The 25,635-nt window shown below is 45.7% G+C and overlaps 2 protein-coding genes across 3 annotated transcripts; one reads left to right on the top strand and one right to left on the bottom strand.

The window, feature by feature from the left end:
- Positions 1–3,139: 3,139 nt before the first annotated feature.
- On the top strand, positions 3,140–4,384 carry LOC125520372. Its single transcript, XM_048685278.1, has 2 exons — positions 3,140–3,879; positions 3,955–4,384. The coding sequence occupies exons 1-2, from the start codon at positions 3,248–3,250 to the stop codon at positions 4,181–4,183; spliced, it is 861 nt and encodes a 286-aa protein (XP_048541235.1). The 5' UTR covers positions 3,140–3,247; the 3' UTR covers positions 4,184–4,384.
- Positions 4,385–5,199: 815 nt separating this feature from the next.
- Positions 5,200–22,330, bottom strand: LOC125520371 (telomerase reverse transcriptase). Of its 2 annotated transcripts, XR_007288659.1 has the most exons (13): positions 21,871–22,330; positions 21,671–21,751; positions 20,183–20,236; positions 19,922–20,101; positions 13,298–13,888; positions 12,181–12,307; positions 11,106–11,235; positions 10,342–10,441; positions 8,772–9,848; positions 7,321–7,817; positions 6,590–6,856; positions 6,087–6,462; positions 5,200–5,869 (listed from the first exon to the last, which is right to left on the bottom strand). XR_007288659.1 is itself a non-coding variant. In XM_048685277.1 (12 exons), exons 1-12 carry the CDS (start codon positions 22,189–22,191, stop codon positions 6,189–6,191), a joined length of 3,699 nt encoding a protein of 1,232 aa, XP_048541234.1. In that variant the 5' UTR covers positions 22,192–22,330; the 3' UTR covers positions 5,871–6,188. The 2 variants fall into 2 exon arrangements, 1 of the variants encoding a protein (XP_048541234.1); XM_048685277.1 differs by lacking the exon at positions 5,200–5,869 and having other exon boundaries at positions 5,871–6,462.
- Positions 22,331–25,635: the final 3,305 nt, after the last annotated feature.

Consider the following 25,635-nt stretch of genomic DNA (forward strand, 5'->3'; position numbering starts at 1 on the left):
TTGAGAGATGAGTCGGGAAAAATCATTTTCTCTGCTTGTAGGACGTTACAGTTCTGCCGAGATGCGCTGGAGGCTGAGCTTTCTGCTTGCTTGGAGGGGTTGTCCTCATCGATCCAACGTACAGCTTTGCCGATACAAGTTGAGCTGGATTCTTCTGTTGATGTGGCTATGATCACATGTGGAGATACCGATCGATCGCTCTACTCATCGTTAGCTAATGAGATTAGAGATTTATTGAACCTTCATCAAACTTGTATTACTCTTGTCGCTCGCTCACAGAATAAGACGAGTGACAAGTTAGCTTCTTTTAGTCGTCTTAATAATAGGACTATGACTTGGATAGGGTCAGGTCCTCCTGAAGTTCTGGAGTTAGTTGCTGAGGATTGTAATGATACCTTGATTGAGTAATACAAGGTTTGAGCTCGCAAAAAAAAGTCACCGCAATGAAATTTTTGGTCCCCTCGCCTCCAGTTGCCATCTTGGCGCTGGGAGGTGGGGAAGCCGCGCATTTTCAAGTTCTATGTCCTTTGTCGTATTGTGATAATAAGTTTACTCTCGTTATTTTGGCAGTGCCATGAGGTTAGAGAGTTTTTTATCCTCGCATATCTGGTACTCGGATCTGATGGGTTTATGTTGGTGTGTCAAACTTTATTTGTTGGTTTGATTTTTTGTGGGGTTGAAATCTTTCATCAACACCATGGTGAAGATATTGTGATGCGACGGCCTGCACTTCTAGGGGATGATCCCCGGCCCAAGTACGTTCATCGATCAACACTTCCCATCTTTTTGTATGGCGACTCAAGGCGCTTCCAAAAACCATTTTGATAATGTTGTTGCGGGTGAAAGAGTAGCAACATCGTTGCTTCAGTCCAATTGCAGCCTCTTTACCGAAGTCTTTGGAGTATCTCTTTTAGCAGAGATTGATACAACGAAGAAGGTGTTTCTAAGGGCATCTCCAGTCGTTGGCCCCCCATGGGGCGCCTAAAATCGCCGCCTGGGGGTGAGCCGGCGCAAAAATTGGGCCTGGGGGCGAGTTGGTCCCCAGCCGCCGGCCCCAGGGTCGCCCCCAGGCACGTTTTAAAATAAAAGAAGTTCGGCGAAGTTCGGCTTAAACATGATAAAATTCGGCCAAACACGATAAATTTCGGCCAAACACGATAAATTTCAGCACATTTCGGCGAAGTTCGCGGATTTTCATTACATAGCACATATACATAAACTAATCTAAAGGAAAAACTGGCTGAAGTCGCCGCCGTCGCCGCCATCGTCGTCGTCGGCCTTCTCCTCCTTGACGCGGGCGCCCCTGCTGGACTCCTGCCCGGCGTCGCCATGGCGGACTGCTGGCGGCGCATCATCGTCGTTGTCGCTGTCGCAGATCGATGACTCCGCCTTCGTCGCGGCCGCGTCGACGCTCCGCGAAGCGAAGCAGGGCGGCGCGCTGGCGCTCCTTCACCTTCTCCAGGCGCTCCTTCTCCATCGCTATGGAGTCCCTGCGCGCCCATTCCAGGGCCGCGTCGTCGTCGTCGAGCTCCGTCGTCACCGGCGCGGCCGGCTCCTTCTTCACGGGCTCGAGCCCCGGCTCCGTCTTCACCGGCACGAGCCCCGGCTCCGTCTTTGGCTTGACGAAGCGCGGAGGAGGAGCCGACGAGGAGGCGCGCCGGCCGCCCTCGTTGATGACGATGCCGACGCTGCGAGTGCGCCGGCCGAGCGGCGTCTCCGCCGTGGGCTCGGCCTTGACGCTGAGCAGGGCCGGAGTGCCGGAGGAGTGTGATGAAGATCGGGAGGAGGAAGAAGAGGAGGAGGACCCGAACCTCCTTGGCGCCCATGGCCCGGCGCGTCGGTGCTGCGCCGGGGCGGCCGCCCTCGCCGGTACGCCAACGGCGGGTCGTTGCCGCCCTCGAGGTACGTCAGCACGCCCTCGAGTGTGCGGCCGGGGACGCCCCACCACAGGTGGCGCCCCTCGCTGTTCTGCCGGCCGCCAACCACCGGCGCGTCATTGATGGACGCCAAGCGCTGCTGCTGGCGGCGCTCGAAATACGCCGCCCAAGCCGCGTGGTTGTCGGCGGCGTACTGGGGGAGGGAGAGTTGGGCGTCGGTGAGGGAGGCGCGCACGACCTCGACTTCCTCGGCGAAGTACTTCGGCTTCGCCACGGCGTCGGGCAACAGAGGAATGGGCACTCCCCCGACGCTGAGCCTCCACCCCGTCGGCCCGGCGCGCATGTCCGGCGGCGCCGGGATGTTCGCCTGGAACAGGAGCCAGGACTCCTGTTCGCGGAGCGAACGGCGGCCGAAGCCGTTGGCCGCCGCCTCGTCTCCGAGGTAGCGTTCCGCCATGGCGACGGGCTCGGGAGAGGTAGAGAGATAGAGGGAGGGGCTGGGCGGCGGCGCTCGGGAGAGGTAGGGAGAGAGAGGAGCTCGGCGGCGGCGAGGGGCGGGGCTGGTGTGGGCACAGGCGAGTGCAGGCCACCGGCTATATAGCCGCGCCGCACCCGTGTGTACGCGTGCGAGGGAGGGGAGGCGTCGGCGCGCCGTCCCGTGACGCGCCGCCCGTGAGAAATCAATGGCAAGGCTGACCGGCGGCAGCCTTGGCATTGATTCCCCGCGGGAACCGAGGCCGTTGGGGGAAGACAAGGCGTCGTGTCGCTGACGCGGCGGGCCCGCGGCTGTTTCGCGCCAAAACAGTTCGCCCCGGCGCCCCCGGGCGCCCCCCAGCGCGCCGGGTTCGGCCTAGGTCCGCCGGCGCTGTTTTCGGCCCAGGCCGGCGAAAATCGGGCTTCTGGGGCGCGACTGAGCCGTTTTTTTGGCGCCGGCGCGAAAAAATCGCCTGGGGAGGCCTTTTTGGGGACGCGGCTGGAGATGCCCTAAGAGATTTTATTGTAATTCTTAGTTATAGGAGTTACTCTGTATTTTTTATCTTAAATTCAAATCAGTGTATCTGTAATTGTTATGAGTATGAATAAAATTAGAAGTGTTTTTTTTAAAAAAAACTGTTATTTCCGGACCTGGTGGACAGCTGGCGTCTCTTGGTTCCTTTCTTGGCCATGTACGAGCACGCATCCGAGCACCGGTCCGTTGTTCCTTGCTAAACATAGAAGACATTCTTCGTCCTTGCTTGCTTGTGTAGGAGACGATGCTCACACACTCGCATGGCCCACATGACACGGACGCCAAGAGCAAGTATACGTGCATATACTTCAACATTTCTCTTGCACAAGCGCGCGCCCTGAACCCAACGCCCCATACCAAGATGTCCGAGGCACGGTCCGTCATGGACGCGGCTCCCGGCGGCGACACCGCGCCAACAGCCACCGGTCACGGTCTGCATGGCATCCCCGTGCTCATCACGCCTTTCCACCAGCCGGGCGGCGCCGCCGCGTCGACGGAGGCGATGCGCACGGCGCTCCAGGGCTTCCTCGTCCTCCAGGGGCAAGGGCAGGGGGAGGCCAAGGAGGACGAGCGGAAGAAGTGGTTCAGGGAGATGCGCGGGTGGCTGATGGTGCTGGCGACCGTGGCGGCGTCGGTGACCTACCAGGCCGGCCTGAACCCGCCCGGCGGGTTCTGGCAGGACACCAAGGAGGGCCCCGGCGGGCACCGGCCCGGCAACCCGGTGCTGCGCGACGAGCACTGGGTTCGGTACGTCATCTTCTACTACTTCAACGCGACGGCGTTCGTGACGTCGCTGGTGATCATGGTGCTGCTCATGAGCGAGCGGTTCTACCACGGGGAGGCCAAGGTGGTGGCGCTCATGCTCACCACCTTCGTCGACCTCGCCAGCCTCGTCGGCGCCTACATCGCCGGCACCACCCGCTACGCCACCTCCTGCGTCTACATCGTCGTCATCACCTGCGTCTCCTTCATCTGCGTCGTCTACATCGGAGAGTACGTAGCCACACATCTTTATCCATATTGCATACATACATGCAATATTTATAAATGTATGCGATGTTCTTGCAGGGCGATGGGGGAGATATGCGCCTTCGTCCTGAAGAAGATAAAGTGCATGCGTAATCTGGCGAAGCGGAAGTGGTTCCCGGTGCCGGCGGGTGTGGTGACGAGATCGCTGCCGGACGAGGAGGCGGAGGAACGCAGGAAGAGAGCGGCGAGGAGCAACCGCCCCACTTGCTGCCTGTGCTGTGGGCAGTCACCGGCGACGTCTGATAGGCGCGACGTGGAGGTGCAGTGATCCGGTCGACTAAGCTGTTTGCCATGCACGTTTCATCTCTAGCTTCTTCTTGTTCTCAGACTGTTCACATGTCTTTGGTTTTGTTGCTGGTTAGTTGTTTCGTTGCCAAGATCTGTGCGTGTCGGTGAACTTGTCGGTCTCTATAAAGGAGCGATTATATTTAAGTGGCCTGATTTTTAATTAAGTCTATTTTTCACTGTATATTACTAGTTGTTTCTTCTCTATATACAAATGAGATGTGCATTTTTTACACGTATCTATATTTTGCAAAAAAAACTTATTAAGGACGTGATGTTTGATGTCCAGTAGTGTTATCTAAATGCTCTTATATTTCTTTACTAAGGGAGTATTTAAAATGGTTGCATGTGTGAACAGATTAAATTTAATTTTCAGAAACGAAGATAAGGATGAATCTAAACTATAAATTTGCATGATACTCTATGTACTATGAGTTGACTCGCTAATAAGCATAAAATCATCTCTTTTTTCTTATTAATATTGCATACATATTCATTGTAAACTGAAGGAAACCTGAACAAAAAACAAACTTTATTCTAAGGTGGAATGAATTAAAGGCATTGGTATCCTGAAGAAAAAAATGAAGAAAAAACTCAAAACAAAGGATAACAAAAACTTGCACGTGTTGCATAGAACTTGCACTATTCCATAGTATGCAAAACCAACCATATAGTAGTGTAACTTTCAGACGATGTGATTTGCACACGGATTATATGAAATATGCATGTACACATCCATATTTGTACTCAATATTCAAACAATTAAACAACAATGTTGGAGATTAATCATCTATCGACACGACGAATATGAACTGCACCTCATGTCACCTTCCCATCTCTCTCACGCATGCATATACATCCACATACATACACACATGCATGGTTCCCCAACCCACATGTGTGCGCGCACAAACACATACGGGTCCACGGGTCCAGTACACACACATCAGCATACATATGCACACAGGGAGGGGGGGGGGGGACACTAACACAAACAAAAAAGAAAAAAAAGGATTAAAGGTAAGTAAAAAAAGTGAGTTGCAAAAAGGAATTTTCAGGTGACTTACAAATAGCCCACACGAATTAATAAATTATGCGCATAGAATTTGCTCATAGTTTCTAACAAGTGAACTTGTGTTTGTTTCCTAGAAAGAATATCTTATATACTCCTCCGTGTGTGGTCATTTCCCATCACCAGCAACTGATTCCATTATGAAGAGCTACAACTTGGAATCAAACGTTAGAATCACGATTTACTTTCACCATTAGGTTTCCACGATGGGCTCATCAAAACTAGATCTCATTTGATGAATACTTTTCTAGAAAGAAACTCCAGTTTTAAAACAAAGCAACTTCCTAGTACTAATTGCATACTCCCTCCGTCCCAAAATAAGTGTCTCAGCTTTAGTACAAATTTGTATTAAAATTCGTACAAAGTTGAGACACTTATTTTGGACGGACGGAGTATGAGTCAAGATTTAGTGTCAATAGTCATAGCATGTACTCCCTCCGTCCCAAAATAAGTGACTTAACTTTGTGCTAACTTTGATTGAATAGTCTGAAACAACCAGCTGAGTGACCATCAAGAAAAAATGACTACTACTCTCGTTTGCTCATCAAGGCTTCTATAATAGGAATCATTCAATGATGTTCTTTGACATTTAACCATCTGTTCATAAAAAACGCACAAAAGATTAATGACTAAAGTAAAATGTGATGTAGAGCTATGATGCTTATTTGTTAATGAATTTAGCAGCTAATCAGACACATGGGATCAGATATAGGAACATATAAAATGCTGCAATAAGACTATGAAGTGAAAGCTTGGCGCAAACATGATGAATGTTACTGCCATTCCAGAAGCAACTAGTTTTCAGCCTTTCTACCTGATGATATGGCAGGTAGAGCTGTATATAAGCCAAATCCTGCTAAAACTGTACCCACAAAATAAGAGTTCTCTGCAATACTCAGGCCTCTCGAGTTTCCTTCTAATATTTGAACTTCCAGAACATTGACGAGTGAGAATCATCCACAGCATAGCACAAACTGTCAGAATCACGGTCCATATGACCATAACCCTCAGCCTCTGCTATCAACAACGCCAACAAATCCTTGTAACGAGATTGTTTCTTTTGAAGCACGCGGATGTAGGCAGATAGTCCAAGCCAATTGGTTTCTTTGCGTCTTAGCTTTAGAACTGGGCGCACATTGGATTGCAGCTCCATATCTTGCATACGGCTGACAATCAGACTATGCATGTATCTATTCAACGGAAGAAGGGATTAGAAAGTTATACCTTGTTTGATGAAATAAGTGGATAGATAGTAAACATAAAGCACTTCAGCGTAGTTTTTTATCACAAATATAAATGTCAAGAGAAATGTAATACCTGAAGGTCTTCTTAATGACATGCAGCAACTCGGGTTTGCTTATGCTGGAATAAGGCATGCTCCGCATATAGCAATGAAACTTCATTGCGCATAACAGGAAGGCTTGATATATATTCAGTCTTACAGTGCCCAGTGAGTTGATATTGGAGTCATAGAAAATGGGATGGCACTTCGGACGCATGTAATGGCATAGCTTGCTGCGAAGGTACTTCATGGAAGAATGCATCTTCACAGTGATCGTGGAGATGATTGTAATGCCTAAATACCTGTTTGAGAAATGTGCATACTCATTACTAGTTCTTCAACAGTTTTTTATTAGGAAAATTAGTTTGGACTGGATCACTGGAGAACCAGTAAGACGAACACTGCCAAATTAGGCAATAAAGCAAACGGACACCTTTGTTAAATTTACAAAATTTTGCTAACAGAAGCACTGGAGCTCGTGTGCTCTACTGTAAGTTTTCAACAAGCTTCTAAAAATAGACAAAAATTCAGGAGAATCTTGTATCAACATTTCAACTTATGTAATTGCCTGTGGTTTAAAAGAAATACACAAAAATGATTAATCCAGGTTTCAACAAAAAGATGGCAGAACCACAGCGGTGGTCAATGTATTTCTCAGGGTTATAAACAGGTCAACCGTCCTAGATCCATGTTCTGTATCACTGAAGATGATCTCAATATTGATGAACTGAATCAACAAACTAAAACTAGAAACTGACAGACATACCTTGTATAATCAGCTTGAATTTCTAAATTTTCACAGTTTATAAGCAAACCACTCCATGGTATGAAAGTGACTCCATCATCGCCCATGTAGAGCCTATTATCGCACTGCTCGTTATCTCCAATGTTGAAATTATAACCATATTTGCTGTCATTCATGTAAGTATTGTAGTACACAAAACCTCTTCTCATCCTATTAAAGAAATTCAAAGCATGCTTCTTTGAGAGAGAGATAAACATGAAGTCATCAATGAACCTCATCATTAAAAATTCCGGTTCTGAAATAGCATCTCCTGAATTTCCATCATGCAGAAAATTCAATATCACAGAATTCTCAAGGTGACCATAGTATAGGGAACAAAGGTTAGGGGATAACTTGTTTCCTTGAGCAATCCCTACTTGCTGCAAGTAAAATGTTTGCCCAATCTTCAGAATATTGCACTTGACTTGTTCGAAAAGGACACGTTGAAGCTCTTCCTTCCGAATTGTACTAACAGTTCCCTGATTTCAAAAAAGGTAGAGCTTTAAGATATTCGGTTGGTCAATACTTGTATTCTGTGTGAGAAACAAACAATTGGAAGTAAACAGATTGTCAAAAAAGATAGAGCAACAGCATGGGCAAGCAAAAACTGAAAACATGTTCCAAAATCACTTTCTACTCCCTTAGCCCTTCTCTCAGCTAATGGACCATGGATTTTAACTGTGGTGAAACTTCAATCAAATTTCATGAAACTTGCATATCTTGGTAGAGGACAGAACATGGCAATTATCTGCCAAAAAATCGGTCAAATTTGAAAAATAAGCTCATCGTTCACCGTCCTCACAAAGGCAAGACACCTAATCTGATATGTTCGTGTATTAGGTTAACAGACCAGATGACAAATGTGACCTATGCAGATATACTAGAAATCTGATTGCTCAAGAAGTTCCAAAGTGATTTTCTGAACATGGATGTGTAAACCCTTTTAGAAGCAAAGATTGTGTACATACATCATACATCAATGCAATTGTGTGATCACAGCTTTACTTACCAGATGGATTACATATTTACATTAAAGAACTCACCCCAGAAGTATGTGCCAGAATATATAACATCGCTACATTTTATTATTTATGTTCCATAATTAGTAGGTCCTGTGAAGAACTTCTATTTTTGCATTAGACTTCCATAGACATGAAGGTGGAAATGCAAAGCTGACCCCCTAACTAAATGGGATAGGCAAAACATTATGATTTCAGTAGCTTTCGCCTTTAGTGGCAAGCATTTGCATATTCAAGTGGTTGTTACATATACTCCCTCCGTCCCAAAATAAGTGTCTCACTTTGTACTAACTTCAGTACAAAGTTGCACTAAGCTTGAGACACTTATTTTGGGACGGAGGGAGTACTTAACATCAGTCACGTTCAGTAACAAGTCAAACACCAGAACAAATGAAATAAGCTCTGATACAGTACCTGATCAACTAGAATGCCACCACCTGATGACCGCTGAATTGAGAAATCGTTAATACCGTTTCCGTCGCTGACGACTACATTTGAATCAAAGCGATAAGCCACATTCTTAGACCTACTGTAAATTACTTTGGTACATTTTCTCAAGGCATACTCATCACCTTTCAGAACATCATCCATAATTTTCAGTAGCACGTCATGATTAACACAATCAAATGCCTTAGATACATCAGCAACCACAATATATATCTTTGACTCTTTCAACTGTCTTCTTACTGAAGACATAAAACTGGAAAGATTTTTGTAAACACCATCATAATCAAAAACAGAAGAACCAAACATCTCTGGGTTATCATCCCTTAATTTTTTAATAACTAAATGACACTTGTTGAGAATACCATCCTTTGACTGAGATTTAAAATTTACTAATGGTCTGATATCTTTTGCTTTTGGAAGAAATCTCACTCTTGAAGAACGGTACAAATGTTTTATTGCTCTCCTCGATGTACGACGCAAAATCTTGAAGCTCTGCGCATTTAAGGAAGCAATAGTATTGCTAGTTAGGTTCCTCCACACTGACTTTGGATAATAGAAAACATCATATCGCTTTGTTTCTCTTTCTGTAACATAAAAGTATGTACTGATCAATGGGATCACAATGTCAGAAAATAACCAGCTAATCCAACAATGCAAGAGATTGTTCTGTTTCTGCTCCTCTGTACCATTTGACAGCCCAGTCTCTTCTCCAAGTAGTACAGAACAAAAGCAACTAGTGAATCCAATTTTTGATAGCCAAGAATATTCTGGTGCTTTCAACTCACAAATACAATCAGTTACTTGAAATGTTTCAAACCTGCGTAACCTTATAAACTTCCAAAGGTTCATCCTTAAGGATCTCTTACTAGAAGGATTCCCTAACAAAGGCTGTGGTATGATCCGTGTCAACACTGCCCAGACAAAGGATACTACTTGCTGATGTGTACTGTAAGCTTCCAACTGAGCAAAAGATTCACCACAATATGCTGATTTTCCTCCTGTTGAATATTGTATGTTGCCTGAAGGGAGCCCATCTTTTGCCACCTGCTTTGTATTAAAAGAGAATATGGCATCATTCTTCTAGTTTCACATTAATACATTTGTGCCATTTCGACCAAGTAAACAATATACCAGCCTGTGTAGAATGAAACATCCAAACGCATACATAATGCTGCATGTTTCACCAGCATAGCAGTTAAGAGGCCAGTAAGTCATGCCCTAACAAAAACATTTTTTCCCTATTCTAACCAGATGAAAAGTAGGAGTGGGGTGTTTCTCCTCTCTAAGAGTCAAAGTATATAAGCAGAATCAATTATGCTGAACCAGTGACAGTGGGACGTAGCTTGCCACACTTGACACTAGATTGTGGCGAACTGTAGAAAGCAACAAAAACAAGCCCTATAATTTCAACACTTAAAGCAAATAACTATAGGATAGTTCAGACAAAAGGATAAGAGAAGGCAAAATAGCCATAGACTATTTTATTGTTTGATTCTTAGTAATAGTACTCAAAAGTGGTTTAATTGTTCAAAAGTACCTTAGACTTAACAGAACAATGCTTCAGAAATAGTTTCTTGTACTGGCAGCGTTTAGAATTCCTTACGAGATTTTTCACTAGTTGAAGCATCCAATGATACCTGGTAACAGGAACATTAACCACTTACAATAATAGAGCCAGATAGATAAAAAATCAAAAAGATGAAGTGATGAACATATTATCCTGCATAAGTGTGACAACGGGCGAGAAAGTAATATCTTCAGAATAACGATATCATGGCCTCCATTAATGCATTTGCAGTGGCTTACATAAGGTTAACATGTGTGACTAAAAAAGGATGGGAACGGAGCAAAAATACGGAGACATTTTTAAGGAGTAGTGTATAATGTATATATCTCCATATGCCCTTTAGCACAAGATATAAAGGCCCGCATAAATGTTTACATGTATCTTATTGCAATAGAGGAAAACTGATCCAATCTTTCCTGTTAATAAACAAACAAAATTGTGTTATGACACACCTCCTCATCCAATGGTGACAAATTTAAACCTTTAAGATACTTTATTCGCCTGGCAGTAGGCCACTAATATATTGTCATTACTTTGGATTAGTAATTTAGATAATAAAATATGAAGTAATGGTATCTCAAACAGACGTGTTCAGTAGTAGCATGTGTTTGACAGAGGAAGGTGAAACTGATATCCTCACGTGCAGTCTAAAGCTTATGTGCAAAGTTATGCAAAATGCTGAAATGACACGCTGGCTAGTGGCAATATAATACAAATTAAATTTGTTGACTCACAAGCAATTAGAATTTGGTCTGGAAGATCCATGGCAATCACATTGGAAGAACTTTATGCAGCATTCCTTGATTCCAAATATGTGCTTTAATAAAGACAGTGCGTCTGGTCCTTTCCTTTTATTTGTCAAGTCTAACAGTATTAAGGAAAGTTTGCAGAAGATACTATGACAAATAATATATACAGCATACATACAAATACACGGTAAGATTTGCCAAGTATCACCTATGAACCTCCAAATGTCAGCATTTCAACAATCTAGTGCTTTACGTTTTTTCCATCATGTAACATCTTGTAAAATGTAGGTCCTCAAAAGAGTAAGTATAAAATACAGAGGAAACACATGCAACAAAAGAAGTATTAACATAAAACAAACCAAACACATACCAGAGCTCCGAAATAATATCCACGAGACCTTTTTAGCAGAAGAAATTAGCCTGGAATGAACTGATTTTGGTTTTTCATATATCACACATTCATGCATATCATTTGAAGGGAAGACTAAGAAACTGATTAATGTAAACTATTTACAAGTTATTTGAAACAATTCGGAAGTTTCCTCCGAGTAGCATAGTAGATAACGAAAATTTGCAACTAGATGTTAGTTCAATCTACAAAATTTCATGAAAATATATTCAGATACACATCTCTATCAAAATAGGAACGGTATATTTTATTTACAATATGGTTGAACGTTTGTAAATCAGATGATGTGGTCAATGGTAACTAGGAAAACGTTACTGTGAGTACACCATACGAGATACATGGCAAAATTATCCAGGGAAGGGTGCCAACATACTGTGACAGAGTACACCGAGTGACATACATATGGAACAAAAGCTCCAAAAAATATCCCACGTTGCTATGTAAGTCACCAATTATCTTATCACTTCCGCACAGAACCTTGCTCCCCTCCACCGATAGTCCCCCAACAAGAAAGACAAGAAAACTGAGAGTAGGTTTCGTTCTCCACTTACTGCAACTTTAGAACTATTCTGTTGACAATAATTGCAGGGTACCATTTCAAGAGATTGACACACTTCGAGCTTTGACAGGTACTAAATAGCAAAAGGATACTGCTGCGATGGAAGACATTCTCAGATATTTCTTTGTTATAGAAAATGGCCTGTCTTGGTATCAAAGAATCTACTGACACACATTTCGAAGCATTCAACATTAAGCAATTGAAACAGATGGAACCACTCTGCAAGTAAAAAAAATATGTTGAGGAAACAACAGGTCAACAGCAACATAAAAACTGCAAGTGGTTGTGTAGCAAGCCAATTGATCAGTGCTGCTGAATTTCAAGAACACTCCAAGTAGAAACACACAAAGCCCATTATCAAACAGCAGTAGCAATGTCCACAAAAATCGCAAAAAAAGAGTCACATGCTGCACTTAGTAGGTTGCAGTTTTGGCGATTTCCACCGCATGGGCATACAGTATTCGCCTTTGGTGGTGACTGGAGAGGTAATGTATAGCAGTGACTAATGCTGTAGCTCTAGAGTTTAACATCCCTTTCGGTATTATTGATCAAAACACAATGGTGGCCTCTCTTTAGAGACTAAAAAACATGAATCAATTCATCAGGACATGGCAAGCAGCTAAATACTTGGGAAACAAACTCAAGCTAATCAATCTAATTAGATAGATATCCTGGCTGACTTGGCTATACAGTCACTGTCCCTAGGGGGGGCATGCGGCAGCACTCATATAAGCAGCCCCGCACACATTTACCAATAGGGAAGCTTGTCCAACACCATCTGAGATGGCTTGACCATTTGAGGGATAAGATCCACCATTAGAATTGAAATTTTTTTAATAACATTATAAAGATACGGTTTTCTGGTCTACTTTTTACCACATGCTGGTAAATTATGCAGTTTGACAATGCAAAGAGGTGCTATTGAGGATTTCATTCCATTGTCTCACCAACATGTGACCCTAGGATCAGCATGTCGGTGAGGCGCTAAGTGGAAAATCTTCAAGTGTCAATATTCGCATCTTCTATTTTCCTCTCATCCAAGTTATTGCTTTTGACACTACTATATAACTTGGAGACTATAACGTTACAACAGTAGTCAAAAATCAAAATGAATGGAATAACTAATGATTTAGGCAGGTAGACAGAACTTGAGTGTAAGCACAAAAGAAACGGTAATAACAAATAACAGGAGATTGGGAAGGAACTGACATTCAGTTGTGGGTAGCTGGAGGGTCCTACTTTGGGACTTGTACATTGGACTCCTGATTTACCGTAACCACACAATAGATCCTGGGAAGGACTAGTATCTAACACAGAGCTAGGTGACTTCTTTAATGACAGGACAGGTACATTGCATGGCTCTTCAGTTTGTGAAACAAATTCACCATTGTTCATTCCAATAGAAATGTTATCTGCAGTATGCTTCAAGGAGTGTGTTTGACCATTCACTCCAGCAGCTGAGCCATCTGATAAGAGATTACACAGAGTGTAATAACTGTCGTTTAATTTACTTAACTCTGTCAACTTATCTTCGTTACAGAACTGCTTCTGCTTACTGCGGCGCTGCCAGCTGTACAATCTTTTTCTTTTCCTAGGCTTCCGGGTAAAGCAATTGGAACAGTTACATCCATCACTTGGACAATTAGGCTTTATAACTCTTTCAGCATCACAACTTCCAGAACTTTGTAGAGCATCATATCTCTGAGTGTTATCTGAACAGTAAAACGCAGAGTCTGAACTGTTGCCACGATTGCCTCCAGTTATGTTTAGTTTCATCTTTGCATTACGCAACACGTGGCACTGAGATCAAAAGACATGCAGTATCCGATCAGTTTATTAGAAAAAATATACCATAGCATTCACAGTGTGCTTGTTTGATAAAAGAACATTCGACAATGAGGTCATCAAGACATTTTAAGCATGTAGTATCAAAGAACATTATCAAGAAAGCCAATTCCTGGTTGAAGAAAACTCGGGACATGGTAATGAATTCTACAACAAACTGGGTGCTGCCATCTTGATTATTTGTATTCAAATGCTTAATCAGTTTGTTTACTTTTTAAATGCAGCTATAAAACAAACCAGAGTAAACTACCAATTGTTTACACCACATAAAGAAGTCAAACTATTAAGAGTAATACTAATGCAACGCTGTTTTCCATCCCCAACGTAATAGCATGTATGTAGAGACTTGTTTGGAATGGAAAAATGGAAGATTCTCTCGGCTATTGAAAACCTGAACCTGCGTGAGGAGCCTTATTTCCATGGCAGAACATCAGTAAAATAAAGTTTATAATGTCATTTGGGTTAGTAACCAGGTGCTTTTTATGATAAGATCCACCCATAGCCGGTTTCGATTAAGGGATAAGATCCACCATTAGAATTGAAATTTTTTTTATTAATATGTCCATATATACTCATCTGACATAGTTTGAGTTGATAGGCCTCTATATAGAGAGGAGCTTTTGATGAATTAATCAAGCAAGAACAATATAAATTAATTACTAGTCTCCTACATCATCCCAGTCTCTGATCTCTCCTATCTCCTTGCAGACGGGCCGTTATAGCTGTTGGATAAACAGCAACTGATCTTTACTAAGGGCCAAAGGCCATTACATATACATGTGTGGTGAAGTGCAGGAAACCCCTTATACAATGGGGATATACCGAAAAGAGACTATACACATCTAACACCCCCCCTCAAACTCATGGTGGATCAACAACACTGAGTTTGGAGAGGAGAAAGCCATGCTGCGCTCGAGTCTGTGCCTTCATGAAGATGTCAGCCAACTGTAACTCAGAGGGCACATAGTGAAGAGCGAGAGTCTGATCCTGCACAGCAGCACGCACAAAGTGGGCATCCACACCGATGTGCTTGGTGAGCTCATGCTTCACCGGATCACGCGCAATACTGATAGCACCGGTACTGTATGACAGTAAGGGAGTCGAGGTAGTAGCAAACACACCAAAATCCTCAAGTAACCACCGTAACCAGATCACCTCGGCCGTCAACATAGCCATGGCTCGCAGCTCAGCCTCTGTACTCGCCGTCTGTTTCTTTGTCTTCCAGGCAATAAGAGAGCCACCAAGAAAGACACAATAAGCAGAGGCGAGCGTCGATCAAAGGGATCACTAGCCCAGGTAGCATCAGAGTAGGCCTGGAGCTCAAGAGTGCTGGAGCGGGGAAAGAAAAGGCGCTGAGAGATCGTGCCACGAAGATATCGTAGAACACAGAGGAGGTGACTATAGTGGACAGGGGTGGGGGCTGAAACAAACTGACTCAGGATGTGGACAGGATAGGAGATGTCAGGACGCGTAACAGCAAGATAGACAAGGCTGCCAACGAGGTGATGATACCGAGTGGGATTAGGAAGAGGGTCGCCATCAGAGGCACAAAGCTGAACGTTGAGCTCCATAGGAGTCACAACAGTGCGCTCATCACCGAGAGCAGCGCGAGCAAGAAGATCCGGAATATATTTTTCTTGGGAGACGTAGAAGCCATCAGAGATCGAGGAGATCTGAAACCCAAGAAAATAGCGAAGTGGACCAAGATCAATCATGAGGAACTGGTCGCGAAGGCGAGCCTTAACAAAGGCAATGTACTCAGAGTCCTCACCAGTGATGATCATGTCATCAACATAGAGAAGGAGAAGAGTCCGACCGCGAGGAGACGTGTGAACAAACAACGCGGGATCATGATCACTGGGCAAGAAACCAGCGGCAGTCACCACAGAGGCAAAGCGCTCAAACCAGGCGCGAGGGGCCTGTTTAAGACCATAGAGGGAGCGACGAAGTCTACAGACCATACCATCAAGAGCATAGCACCCCGGTGGTGGCTGCATATAAACCTCCTCACGCAACTCGCCATTAAGAAAAGCGTTCTGGACATCAAGTTGAGAGATAGACCAATGACGAACAGAAGCCACAGCAAGGAGAGTGCGGACAGTGGTCATGTGGGCGATAGGAGCGAATGTCTCATCATAATCACGGCCCTGCTCCTGCTGAAAACCACGGGCCACAAGACGAGCTTTGTAACGCTCAAGAGAACCATCGAAGCGGGTCTTGATCTTGTAGACCCACTTGCAGGTGATGGGACGAACACCGGAAGGGAGGGAAACAGATCCCATGTGCCAGAGCGCTCAAGGGCAGCAAGCTCTTCGGCCATCGCAAGCTGCCATTCAGGCTGAGTCATGGCAGTCCGATAGGAAGTGGGCTCAGCAATAACAGAGAGACCGTACCGATTAGGAGAATAGCGATCAGGCGGAGGGCGAGGCCGAGCACGAAGGTTATGAACCGGGTTAGGCGTGAACGGAGGTGCACCAGAGGTGGAAGGTGCGTCAGGCGTGTAAGGGAAAGCATCCTCAGTACGAGGACGGCGAGCATAGTGGAGAGGAAACGGTGAGAGAGGGCGACGGACTGGAGATGATGGTGTAGAGGTGGAGGAGGAGGATGGAGAAGATGGCGTCGGTGGTGAATGAGAATGAATGAGAGGTGTAGGAAGAAGAGGTGAAACATGAGGCACATAGCAGGGTGTATCGGGAAGGAGAAGAAAAGAAATATCGTCCACAGAGAAGCTCGAGGAAGAAGGACGTGGGTAGTAAGAGCGAGGCTCGTCAAAGGTCACATCACACGAGATGCGCAAGCGACGACCAACAGGGTCCCAACAGCGATAGCCCTTGTGCTCATTACTGTAGCCAAGGAAAACACACTCAACCGACTGAGCAGTCAGTTTGGTGCGCTCGTGTGGGGCAAGAAGGGCATAGCACACACATCCAAACATATAAAGAGCTGAGTAGTCTGGAGAGCGACCAGAGAGACACTCCATAGGAATACCATCCTGCAAAGCAGTCGATGGCTGAATGTTGATGAGATAGGTGGATGCAGAAACAGCCTCAGCCCAAAAATGGGGTAGAAGGGAGGCGGCAATCATCAGCGCACGAGCCGTCTCAAGCAGATGACGATGCTTACATTCAGCAACACCATTCTAAGCATGAGCACCAGGACAGGAGAACTGGGCAAGGGTACCCTGTTCTGCGAGAAAGCCACACAACAGCTAGGAGATATACTCTCCAGCGGAGTCAGCACGAAAAGTACGAATAGGCGTGGAAAACTGGGTGTGAACCATGGCAGCAAATCGTTTGTATATAGAGAGAACCTCGCTACGAGATTTCATGAAGTAGAGCCAAGTGTAGTGAGAGAAATCATCAATAGACAAAACATAGTAGCGATGACCACCTTTCGAATCAAAGGGGGCTGGACCCCAAACATCAGAATGAACTAAGTCAAAAGAATGCTGAGATACCGAGTGACTGGTAGGATAAGGTAACTGGGTATGTTTGCCAAGTCTACAACCATTACAAGGTAAAGAAACATCTCCAAATACAGACCCTAAGAGGCCCTGACGCACTAAGGAAGACAAGCGAGAGCCACATATGTAACCAAGGCGATGATGCCACTGCTGGAAGGACGCAAACGAAGAGGCAGCAAGAGCATGAGAGCTGACTGAAGTGGTGGCAGCGGAAGGAACACAGAGCCAGTCAACTTCCCAAAGACCCTCGGACTCACGGCGTCAGGGGCCAGCACCAACCAAAACCTTGGTGCAACGATCCTGAATGGAGCAAGAATCGATATCAAGAATGACCCGACAACCAGAATCAGTAAGTTGGGCAGCGGAAAAAAGATTCATGGTAAGGCGAGGAACATGTGAAACACCAGGAACAGAAAAGGATGAAGTGGAAAGAATACCACGACTAGCAACAGGAAGAGATAACATTAATAGGAGAATCAAGAGGGCAAAGAGAGGACAAAGCTGGAGAATTAAAGGACATATGAAAGGAAGCTCCAGAGTCCATAACCCACGAAGATGTACCTGACGGTGTAGATGCCGGCGGTGATGAAGTGGTGGAAGCAGTCACAGCAGCAGCAGGACCAGTCAGTGATGAACCAGAGGAAGCCAGAAGGCGTTTAAGCCGTACAATGTCCTGGTCAGTGTGTGACGGAGTCGAGGAAGATCCAGGAGTCCCATTGGGAGAGGAGCGCCTCTGGTCTCGCTTCTTCTCACGGCAATCAAACTCTGGGTGACCTGGCCGAGAGCAGTAGCCACAGAAGGTGTCACAGCGCGAGCGGCCCTTCTTAGCATAAGGAGGGCGACCCACCCCCCACCCCCCTGAAGGTGTAGGTAGGAGCGGTGGAGCAGTGAGCCGAACAGACGACACAGGAGCCCGAGCAGCCAACACAGACGAAACCGCCAGCAACCCCGCAGAGCGAAGGCGGGTCTCCTCAGCACGAAGCTCGGCAAGCACCTCCGAGAGAGGAACACGACCACGAGCAAGCAAGTGAGCACGTCAAGGCTCAAACTCAAAGCAGAGACGAGATAAGAACTCATGAACCCTCTGAAACTCCAAGTCAGACCGCATAGTCTGACAGCAACGGCAAGTTCCACAAACAACTGTCACCCTGCTGAAGAGCATGCTCCTGACGCACTACAGAGAGGTATAGAGCATCACCAAAGGGCTGATAGCGCTGACAAAGATGGGACCACATGGCTGCAACAGTGTCGAGGCCCATGAACTCCGAAGCAAACTGAGGGAGGACACTCGTAGTGAGAACAGCAGCAGCTCGAGCATCATCATTGCACCATTAAGTGTAAGCAGACAGATCATACCGGTAGACAGAAAGAGCATCAGAATAGGCGGATACCTGTTGATCATAAGCGTCAACTGCAGCATCATCAAGAGCCTTGGCTGCATCCCGATCAGCCTAAGAAGCATCAGCAGCAAGCACCGGCGGTACTGGCGGGATAGGAGCCACCGAAGCAACAGGGCAGAGCGGACAGGGTACCTCGCCAGAGAGAACACCCCACAGCAGAAGACCACGCATATGGATACGCATGAAGCCCGCAAACTCAGCATAGTTGGTGTCATCAAAGAGAACCAAGCACCGAGGGACAGCTACATAGCCCGAAGAAGACATGAGGAAGTCTCTCTGCTGCTTCTGCCTCTTTTTTTTTGGAGTCAACGAGAACAGCAAATCCCGATCGAGATCAAAAGGGATCGAGCGCCCGCTTGCAGGAAGCCCCCACGCGCACTCCCGCACGCCTGCTCGCACGGCCAGGCGAGCAGAGGCCAGGGGCCAGCGGCAGCAGCAGGAAGCGGGGCCAACGAGAAGGAGACGAGTGGCCTGGCCTGTCAGCGGCGAAGGCGCGAGGGAGCGGCCGGCCACGACGCGAGGGGGCGCCGGACAAGCTTCAGGCGACGAGGCAAAGCAGCTTGGCAGTTGGGGAGGGCGGGGCGAAGAGGAGACAGTGGGGTCCGTGACGAGGGGTGGCCGGCCGGGCAAGAGATGGCAGCTACCGGGCCTGGGCAGCCGGATCCGCGACAGGAAGGGCCGGAATCGAGAGTGAAGCTAGCACGGAGTTGCGGCATGCGGGAGAGAGAGGAACCTAACATCTGATACCATGTTGGATAAACAGCAACTGATCTTTACTGAGGACCAAAGGCCATTACATATACATGTGTGGTAAAGTGCAGGAAACCACTTATACAATGGGGATATACCGAAAAGAGACTATACACATCTAACAATAGCTATCTTTCTGGTGGTATTTATCCGTCATCAACCCTAGTGCATCGCAGTATGTCCGAATGGTTTTCGCTGTGCATGTGCCAGTCCAGACAGGTAGTATTTTTGTGTGCATGGAGAGTCATAGCCAGGTTGAAATTAATTGTAACCTGAAGAGCTTCCAGACCGGGACCAAAGATTTAAGTTGGCATAACAAGACACGGACCTAAATAAATAATCACTGGGCCACATGATCTGAAGATAAATTCTTACCGTAGGACATTTGACTTTTGTAGATCTGGATTGTTGTTTTCTTGCCATGGTACTGGCAAATATAGGCTTGTGCAGAACAATGTTGAGTGGAACACCAGTCACCTGAAAGTAATCACTCTTTTTAATGGGCAAAAAGACTGATGAATGCCTCAGAATATAGCACATGAGAAGATCCCCAATCTGAAAGACAACAAGTTTCTGTCAAGCAAAGGATATGAGGAACTTTACTAAGCAAAGAAAAAGGATTTCCTTTACACTTACTCTATGCAGGAGAATATTCCAGGATGAAGAAGAAACAAGGTTAGCCTGGCCACCCTAGTAAGCATAAAGATTTAAAAGCATTAATGAAAAATATAAAAAGAGCAAAAAATAATTGTACCAATGGATCAAGCAGTGGCGAATCTAGTAGGGGGGCTTCAACCGGCTCTAGCCTACCCTCCAAAAATACAAAAAAAAATAGTACTACACGTCCCAGCCCAGCAACCCAATATCTTATGCTCTGCCGAACAGCACCAACACTCCAACAGCCCACACGCAAGTAGCACACAGGATATCGAGTAGGGACACATGATAGCGAGATGACGGACCCTCACGCTCCACGGCTCAAGACAAGTATATCAATATTTGTTTGCTGTAAAAAAACATATCAATATTTGTCTGTTTAAGTAGGAAAATATGAAATATATAATCCAATTTGATACTTTTCAAAAACTTCAGAACAACTATAGTAAATACTACATGTTTCCAATAGTAATCTGGCTAATTTTGAGCTTATTTGAAGAAAAGGGATTAAGTGATAATGGCTAATTTTGCTAACGAATTCATATTTTGGTGAAAATTATGATTTTTTAAATCTATCAAATACTACATGTTTCTAGTAGTAATCTAAGAAAGTTTCAGCTTGTTTGGAGCGAAAGGACTGGAGATAATGACTATTTAGCTAGACAGACATAAATTTCCGTTCAAAATTTGATATTTTCAGAAAACCATAAGATGACAGTAATAATACATATATTTTCAGTAGCATTCTGGCAAATATTAGCTTATTTGGATAAAAGAATTAGGAGATAATGCCCTTTTCTCTTTAATTAAAATGATGCTTAGTTTCTTGCTGTTAAGTTTGAGCCCACCCTTCATTGTCTTCCTGGATTCGCCACTGGGATCAAGCATGTTAACCTTCCAATCCAAGTAAAGGTTGTCCTTACCTACTAAGATTAAGCTCCGTATGTAGTGAGGACATAGAGCAGCAAGGATTGGTTATGGGGTTTACTGGTTTATATACAATTTTGAAAAGTTTTACATCGGTACAAAGCTCGTACCATTTTCACATATCCAATACAAATGTCAACAAATATATTGATGGTCAAACATTAAGATCAAATGCACTCATCGTACGATGCCACTTACAAAGTTGTCGATGCCAAAGAAAAGTAGTACAAAACTTTGTACACAAAAGTACATGGTATATTTTCACAACTGAAGAACCTAATCTGATTACACGAATTGCAGACTGCCAATACCACACATCCACAGCACCAACAACCCTTACATGAAGGAAGATGCTACTGAAGTGACACAGCCTTCATCACTGGTTTTCACAACAGCTCACAATTTGTTTCTAGAGAAGTGCGAAAAATGGATAGTAAAGCATAGGAAGGCAATGCTAGACAATAAAACGTGTGGCGGCAATTTCTTTTACATGCCACAAATCATTCCCCGCCTTTCAATAAAAAATGGCATTCATCGTACCTGATGGATACCATTGCAGAGGACGTTCTTGGTTCTACAGGAGCGATCCGTCAAGATCCACTTTATCGTCTCCCGAACGAGCTGAGGCGTACATAGCAATGCAGGCAAACGAACGGCAGCCTCAGATATATACCCAACAACGAAACGAGAAATCTAGCCACCCCAGGCACGACACGAGCAAGGATAGAAAATAAAGAAACCTGTCCCTGTGAGTGCCCGGCGTTCCCTGGGGTGTACCGCGGCGGCAGGGGCGCGGCCGGCGCGGGCTCGACGGCGCAGACGGCGCGGGTGACGAGGCGGCGGTACGCGACGGGGTCACCGTCGCGGAGGAGGTGCGCCCAGCGGCGGCACGCGAGGCACCCGGAGGCCGCGCCGCGGCAGACGGGGCAGGGGGCGCCGGGGGGCGGGGGCGGGGGCAGGAGCGCGAGGATCGCGCGGCCGAGCGGGCGGGCGCGGGAGCCGTAGGCCAGGCGGACCTCTGGGCGGCCGCCGAATGCGCGACGGCGGCGCCGCCGCGCCATTGAGCGAGCGCGTCGCTCGCGGGGCGAGCGAGGGAGGAGACGCCTGCGGCGGGCGGTGGAGGGGGCAGGGGCGTTTGAGGCGGGATTTTGAAGCGGCGGGGCGGGTCAAAAAGTTTCCGCCAATTTTTCTCCGGTGCTCTCTTCTCGTGTTGGTTAGTTCGGCGGCGGTTCGTGCGCTTGCGTCGGGATTCGGGGAGAGGTGGGGCTACTATGGCGTTATGTGTCAAGCGGATGTGGTGTGAGCCGGTCATGTCAAAGTTTTACCGTGCTTTTTACGGACCAATCCACGCCAATAAAATTTAAAATAAAAGCAGAAAGTTATTCTCAGAGATGATAGTAGAGATATGATGTGTGTAACCGGCATTAAAGTGTGGGCACTAAAGGCCCCCGTCTCTTTAGTACCGGTTCAGCACGAACCGGTGCTAAAAGGCAACGACGTGGCACGAGTCAGCTCCGGGGGCAGGGAGAAGTACCGATTGGTGACACCAACCGGTATTAAAAGGTTAGGATTTTTGGGTTTATGATTTCTTTTTCACTTAATTTTGTGTTTTCTATTTAATTCTTTTTCGTTTGCTGGTATTTTACGATACTACATATTGTACACGTTATGCATAAATAGAATTTCTAGTAGAATCGATCATATATATATATACACATACACACACATATACATGTGTGTATACATGTGTGTGTATATATATACAATTAGCTAGCTATATACAATTTTTCCTAATTGGTGCCTTCGGAGCACGATGACAATTGGAAGTGGTTCATGGGGGCGGTAGCGAGTAATAGTATTCTCCTTTGGGATTTATGACCTGGTCAAGCAAAAATCCCGCTATTTTCTCTTGAATTGCTTCTATGCGGTCCTCTGCTAGGAGCTGCTCCCGCACTTCTTTGAACTGTTAAGAAGGAGATCAATATGCATGTGTATTAGTTGTGTGACTAGATATCGATAATGGTGTAAAAAGTGTGAATAGTGTTCTGACAAACGTAGCCACTCCTGTCTTTGAGATCTGCTCCTTTCGGACGCCATCATGCGAATGTTCTCGCAAACGTAGTATGCACACAGATTATTCCCCGGCGCCTGCTTCAGGGCCTTTACGAGAATGGAATTTGATCAGATAATAATTAATCAACCATGATAATTAAAGAGATGGCAGCTAGCGAGACAGTACTACTTAATTACTTAGCTTGGGTCGATATCATTTCAGCTTTTTTCCATTGGCCTGGAGTGACGCTGATGAACTTTGCCCAAGCCCTGCCCGCCGACAAAGAAAATAAATAAAGGGGTTATTAAATAGTTCATATCAAAAAATGACGAACTAAATAGGCCGAGATATAATTAATAATGGTTGAAATTACCTGTTGACTATCCCAAACAAGATGGTGTAGTCACTTGCTTTTTTAAGTAGTGAGTCCAGTATTTCAACTGTTCCTTCATCAACTTTAATGATTAATAAGATCCAGTGAAATCTGCATGCACACATGTTTGCATGTCTTAATTAAGCGGGCATATATAAGCAAAAACATGTAGCTAGCTAGTAGGCAAAAAACAGAATTTGTAGTACGAGACAGTGTGACTCACTCGAAGTTGTAAGGAAGTAATATATCTTCATTGGTATTGAGGCGCTTGAAGAACTCTAGCATGCTTTCCTCTACACTTTTTTCATAATATGGATCTAATTTCCATGTGTATTCATTAATGGTATTTGGGTCAATGAACCCAATGCCATAGCGTCCACCTTTTTTCATTTCATAAATCTTCATCCTGCATAATACCACGGAAAAGAATATAGTGAAGATAATTACAGATAATGATTGATCAAAATGATCACTACAGCTAGCTTGAGACTTAAATTACAGAAAGAAATCACTTACAGAAAATAGTAACTGACGATAGATTTGTCGAGTGTGTCTTGATTGTATAACTGAAATAGTTCTGAATACTCAACAGACACAACTTTCTCATGGTAGTAATGATCCTTCTTGACATTCACCATGAGGGACTCTTGATTGGAAATCTTGGTAATGTCCATGTACCATTGATGCAATTCATACATTCTCGTTGGGAGCTTCTTGACCTCGTCTGGCTCGACCAAAGGTTAGCTCCGGACATATTTCCGTTTTATTTCCTCCTCTCTAATCAGAGACATGGGCTCGATATCGAGGAGTTGTCCAACAGTGACCATGAGGCTTTTAGCCTGCTAAATATACTCCTCGGTTATTACCATATCGCCCAGCCCGGAAACGTTAATGGTTTGCCCACAATAATATTGGGCGCGCGTACTCTCATGTGCTGTTGGCACAACAAGCGGGGGGATTGATTGCGCCGCCTGTTCTCCCAGCTGGGAAAGGTTTTACTGCTCCTTTTGCCAGCTGATTTGCTCGAGTTCGAGCTCGCCTCTTTTTGTAGACGTGCTCGATTTAACTTCCTGAGGTGGCGCTCATAGTCTGTGTCAACAGGCTTGGGAGCTGGTGCTCTAGCCATACGAATGAAGTGGTCAATCTTTTTCTCAGGCACTTTCTCCCTTGGCGGCGGTGGCGCTTTCGGTGCAAAATGGGCTTCCACCTCGGCCTTCGATATGGCTGCGTTTTCCTCCTCGGACTTGTCGTAAGGCCTCTGCGGAAGAGGTGCGAGGTTGCTTGGACCATATTGAGATCGCTTGCCTCCGCCTGTACCTCCAGTACTACCTTGATTTGTACCGCTACGCACCATAGCTGAGGCGGCTCTCTTCCGTGATTGCCGAGGAGGCGAAGACGGCTGACGTGGTTGAGTTGGAGGAGGAGGAGTGGCCTGAAGCTGTGCCGGACTTGGAGGAGGAGTGGCCTGAAGCTGTGCCGGACTTGGAGGAGGAGTGGCCTGACGCGTTGGTGGACTTGGAGGAGCGGGAGTCTGCTGACTCGGTGGCGGACTTCGACGAGGAGTCGGATGATGTGGTGTCGGTGGCCTTCGAAAGATGATGCAATCCTTTCTCCATAGGATGATACGATGGTTGGCCTCTCCCAGTGTGTGCTCCTCGTCACCTCCAGGAATGTCAAGTTGTAGCCCCGAATATTGGTCCACCACCTCATCAACCAAGACACGAGCATAGCCCGCTGGAATCGGGTTGCAATGGAAGGTTGCCTCGGGAGGATTTGTAAAAGCAACAGCGTCCGCCACCTTAATGGATATGTTCTTCATTTTGAAGTGTAGCTCGCAGTTAGTGTTCTCCATGATGGATCCACTGGGTAGCTATCCAGCAATGCATCACCCGGGGCGGAACCCACGCTGCTTCTCGGCATGGATGGGACGGTGCTATCCAATGCTGAATCATTCGCTAGCTGCTGCAGCTGCTGAGACCCCCTTTGCTGGCTAAGTGAGTCGATCTGCTCCTGCTGCCGCTGGAATTTGACTGCCAAGTCCACGTGCGCTGATTCTAGGCCTTGAAGGCGTTCATAGTC

The sequence above is a fragment of the Triticum urartu genome, chromosome 7, assembly GCF_003073215.2.
Source record: "Triticum urartu cultivar G1812 chromosome 7, Tu2.1, whole genome shotgun sequence".
Classification (NCBI taxonomy): Eukaryota; Viridiplantae; Streptophyta; class Magnoliopsida; order Poales; family Poaceae; genus Triticum; species Triticum urartu.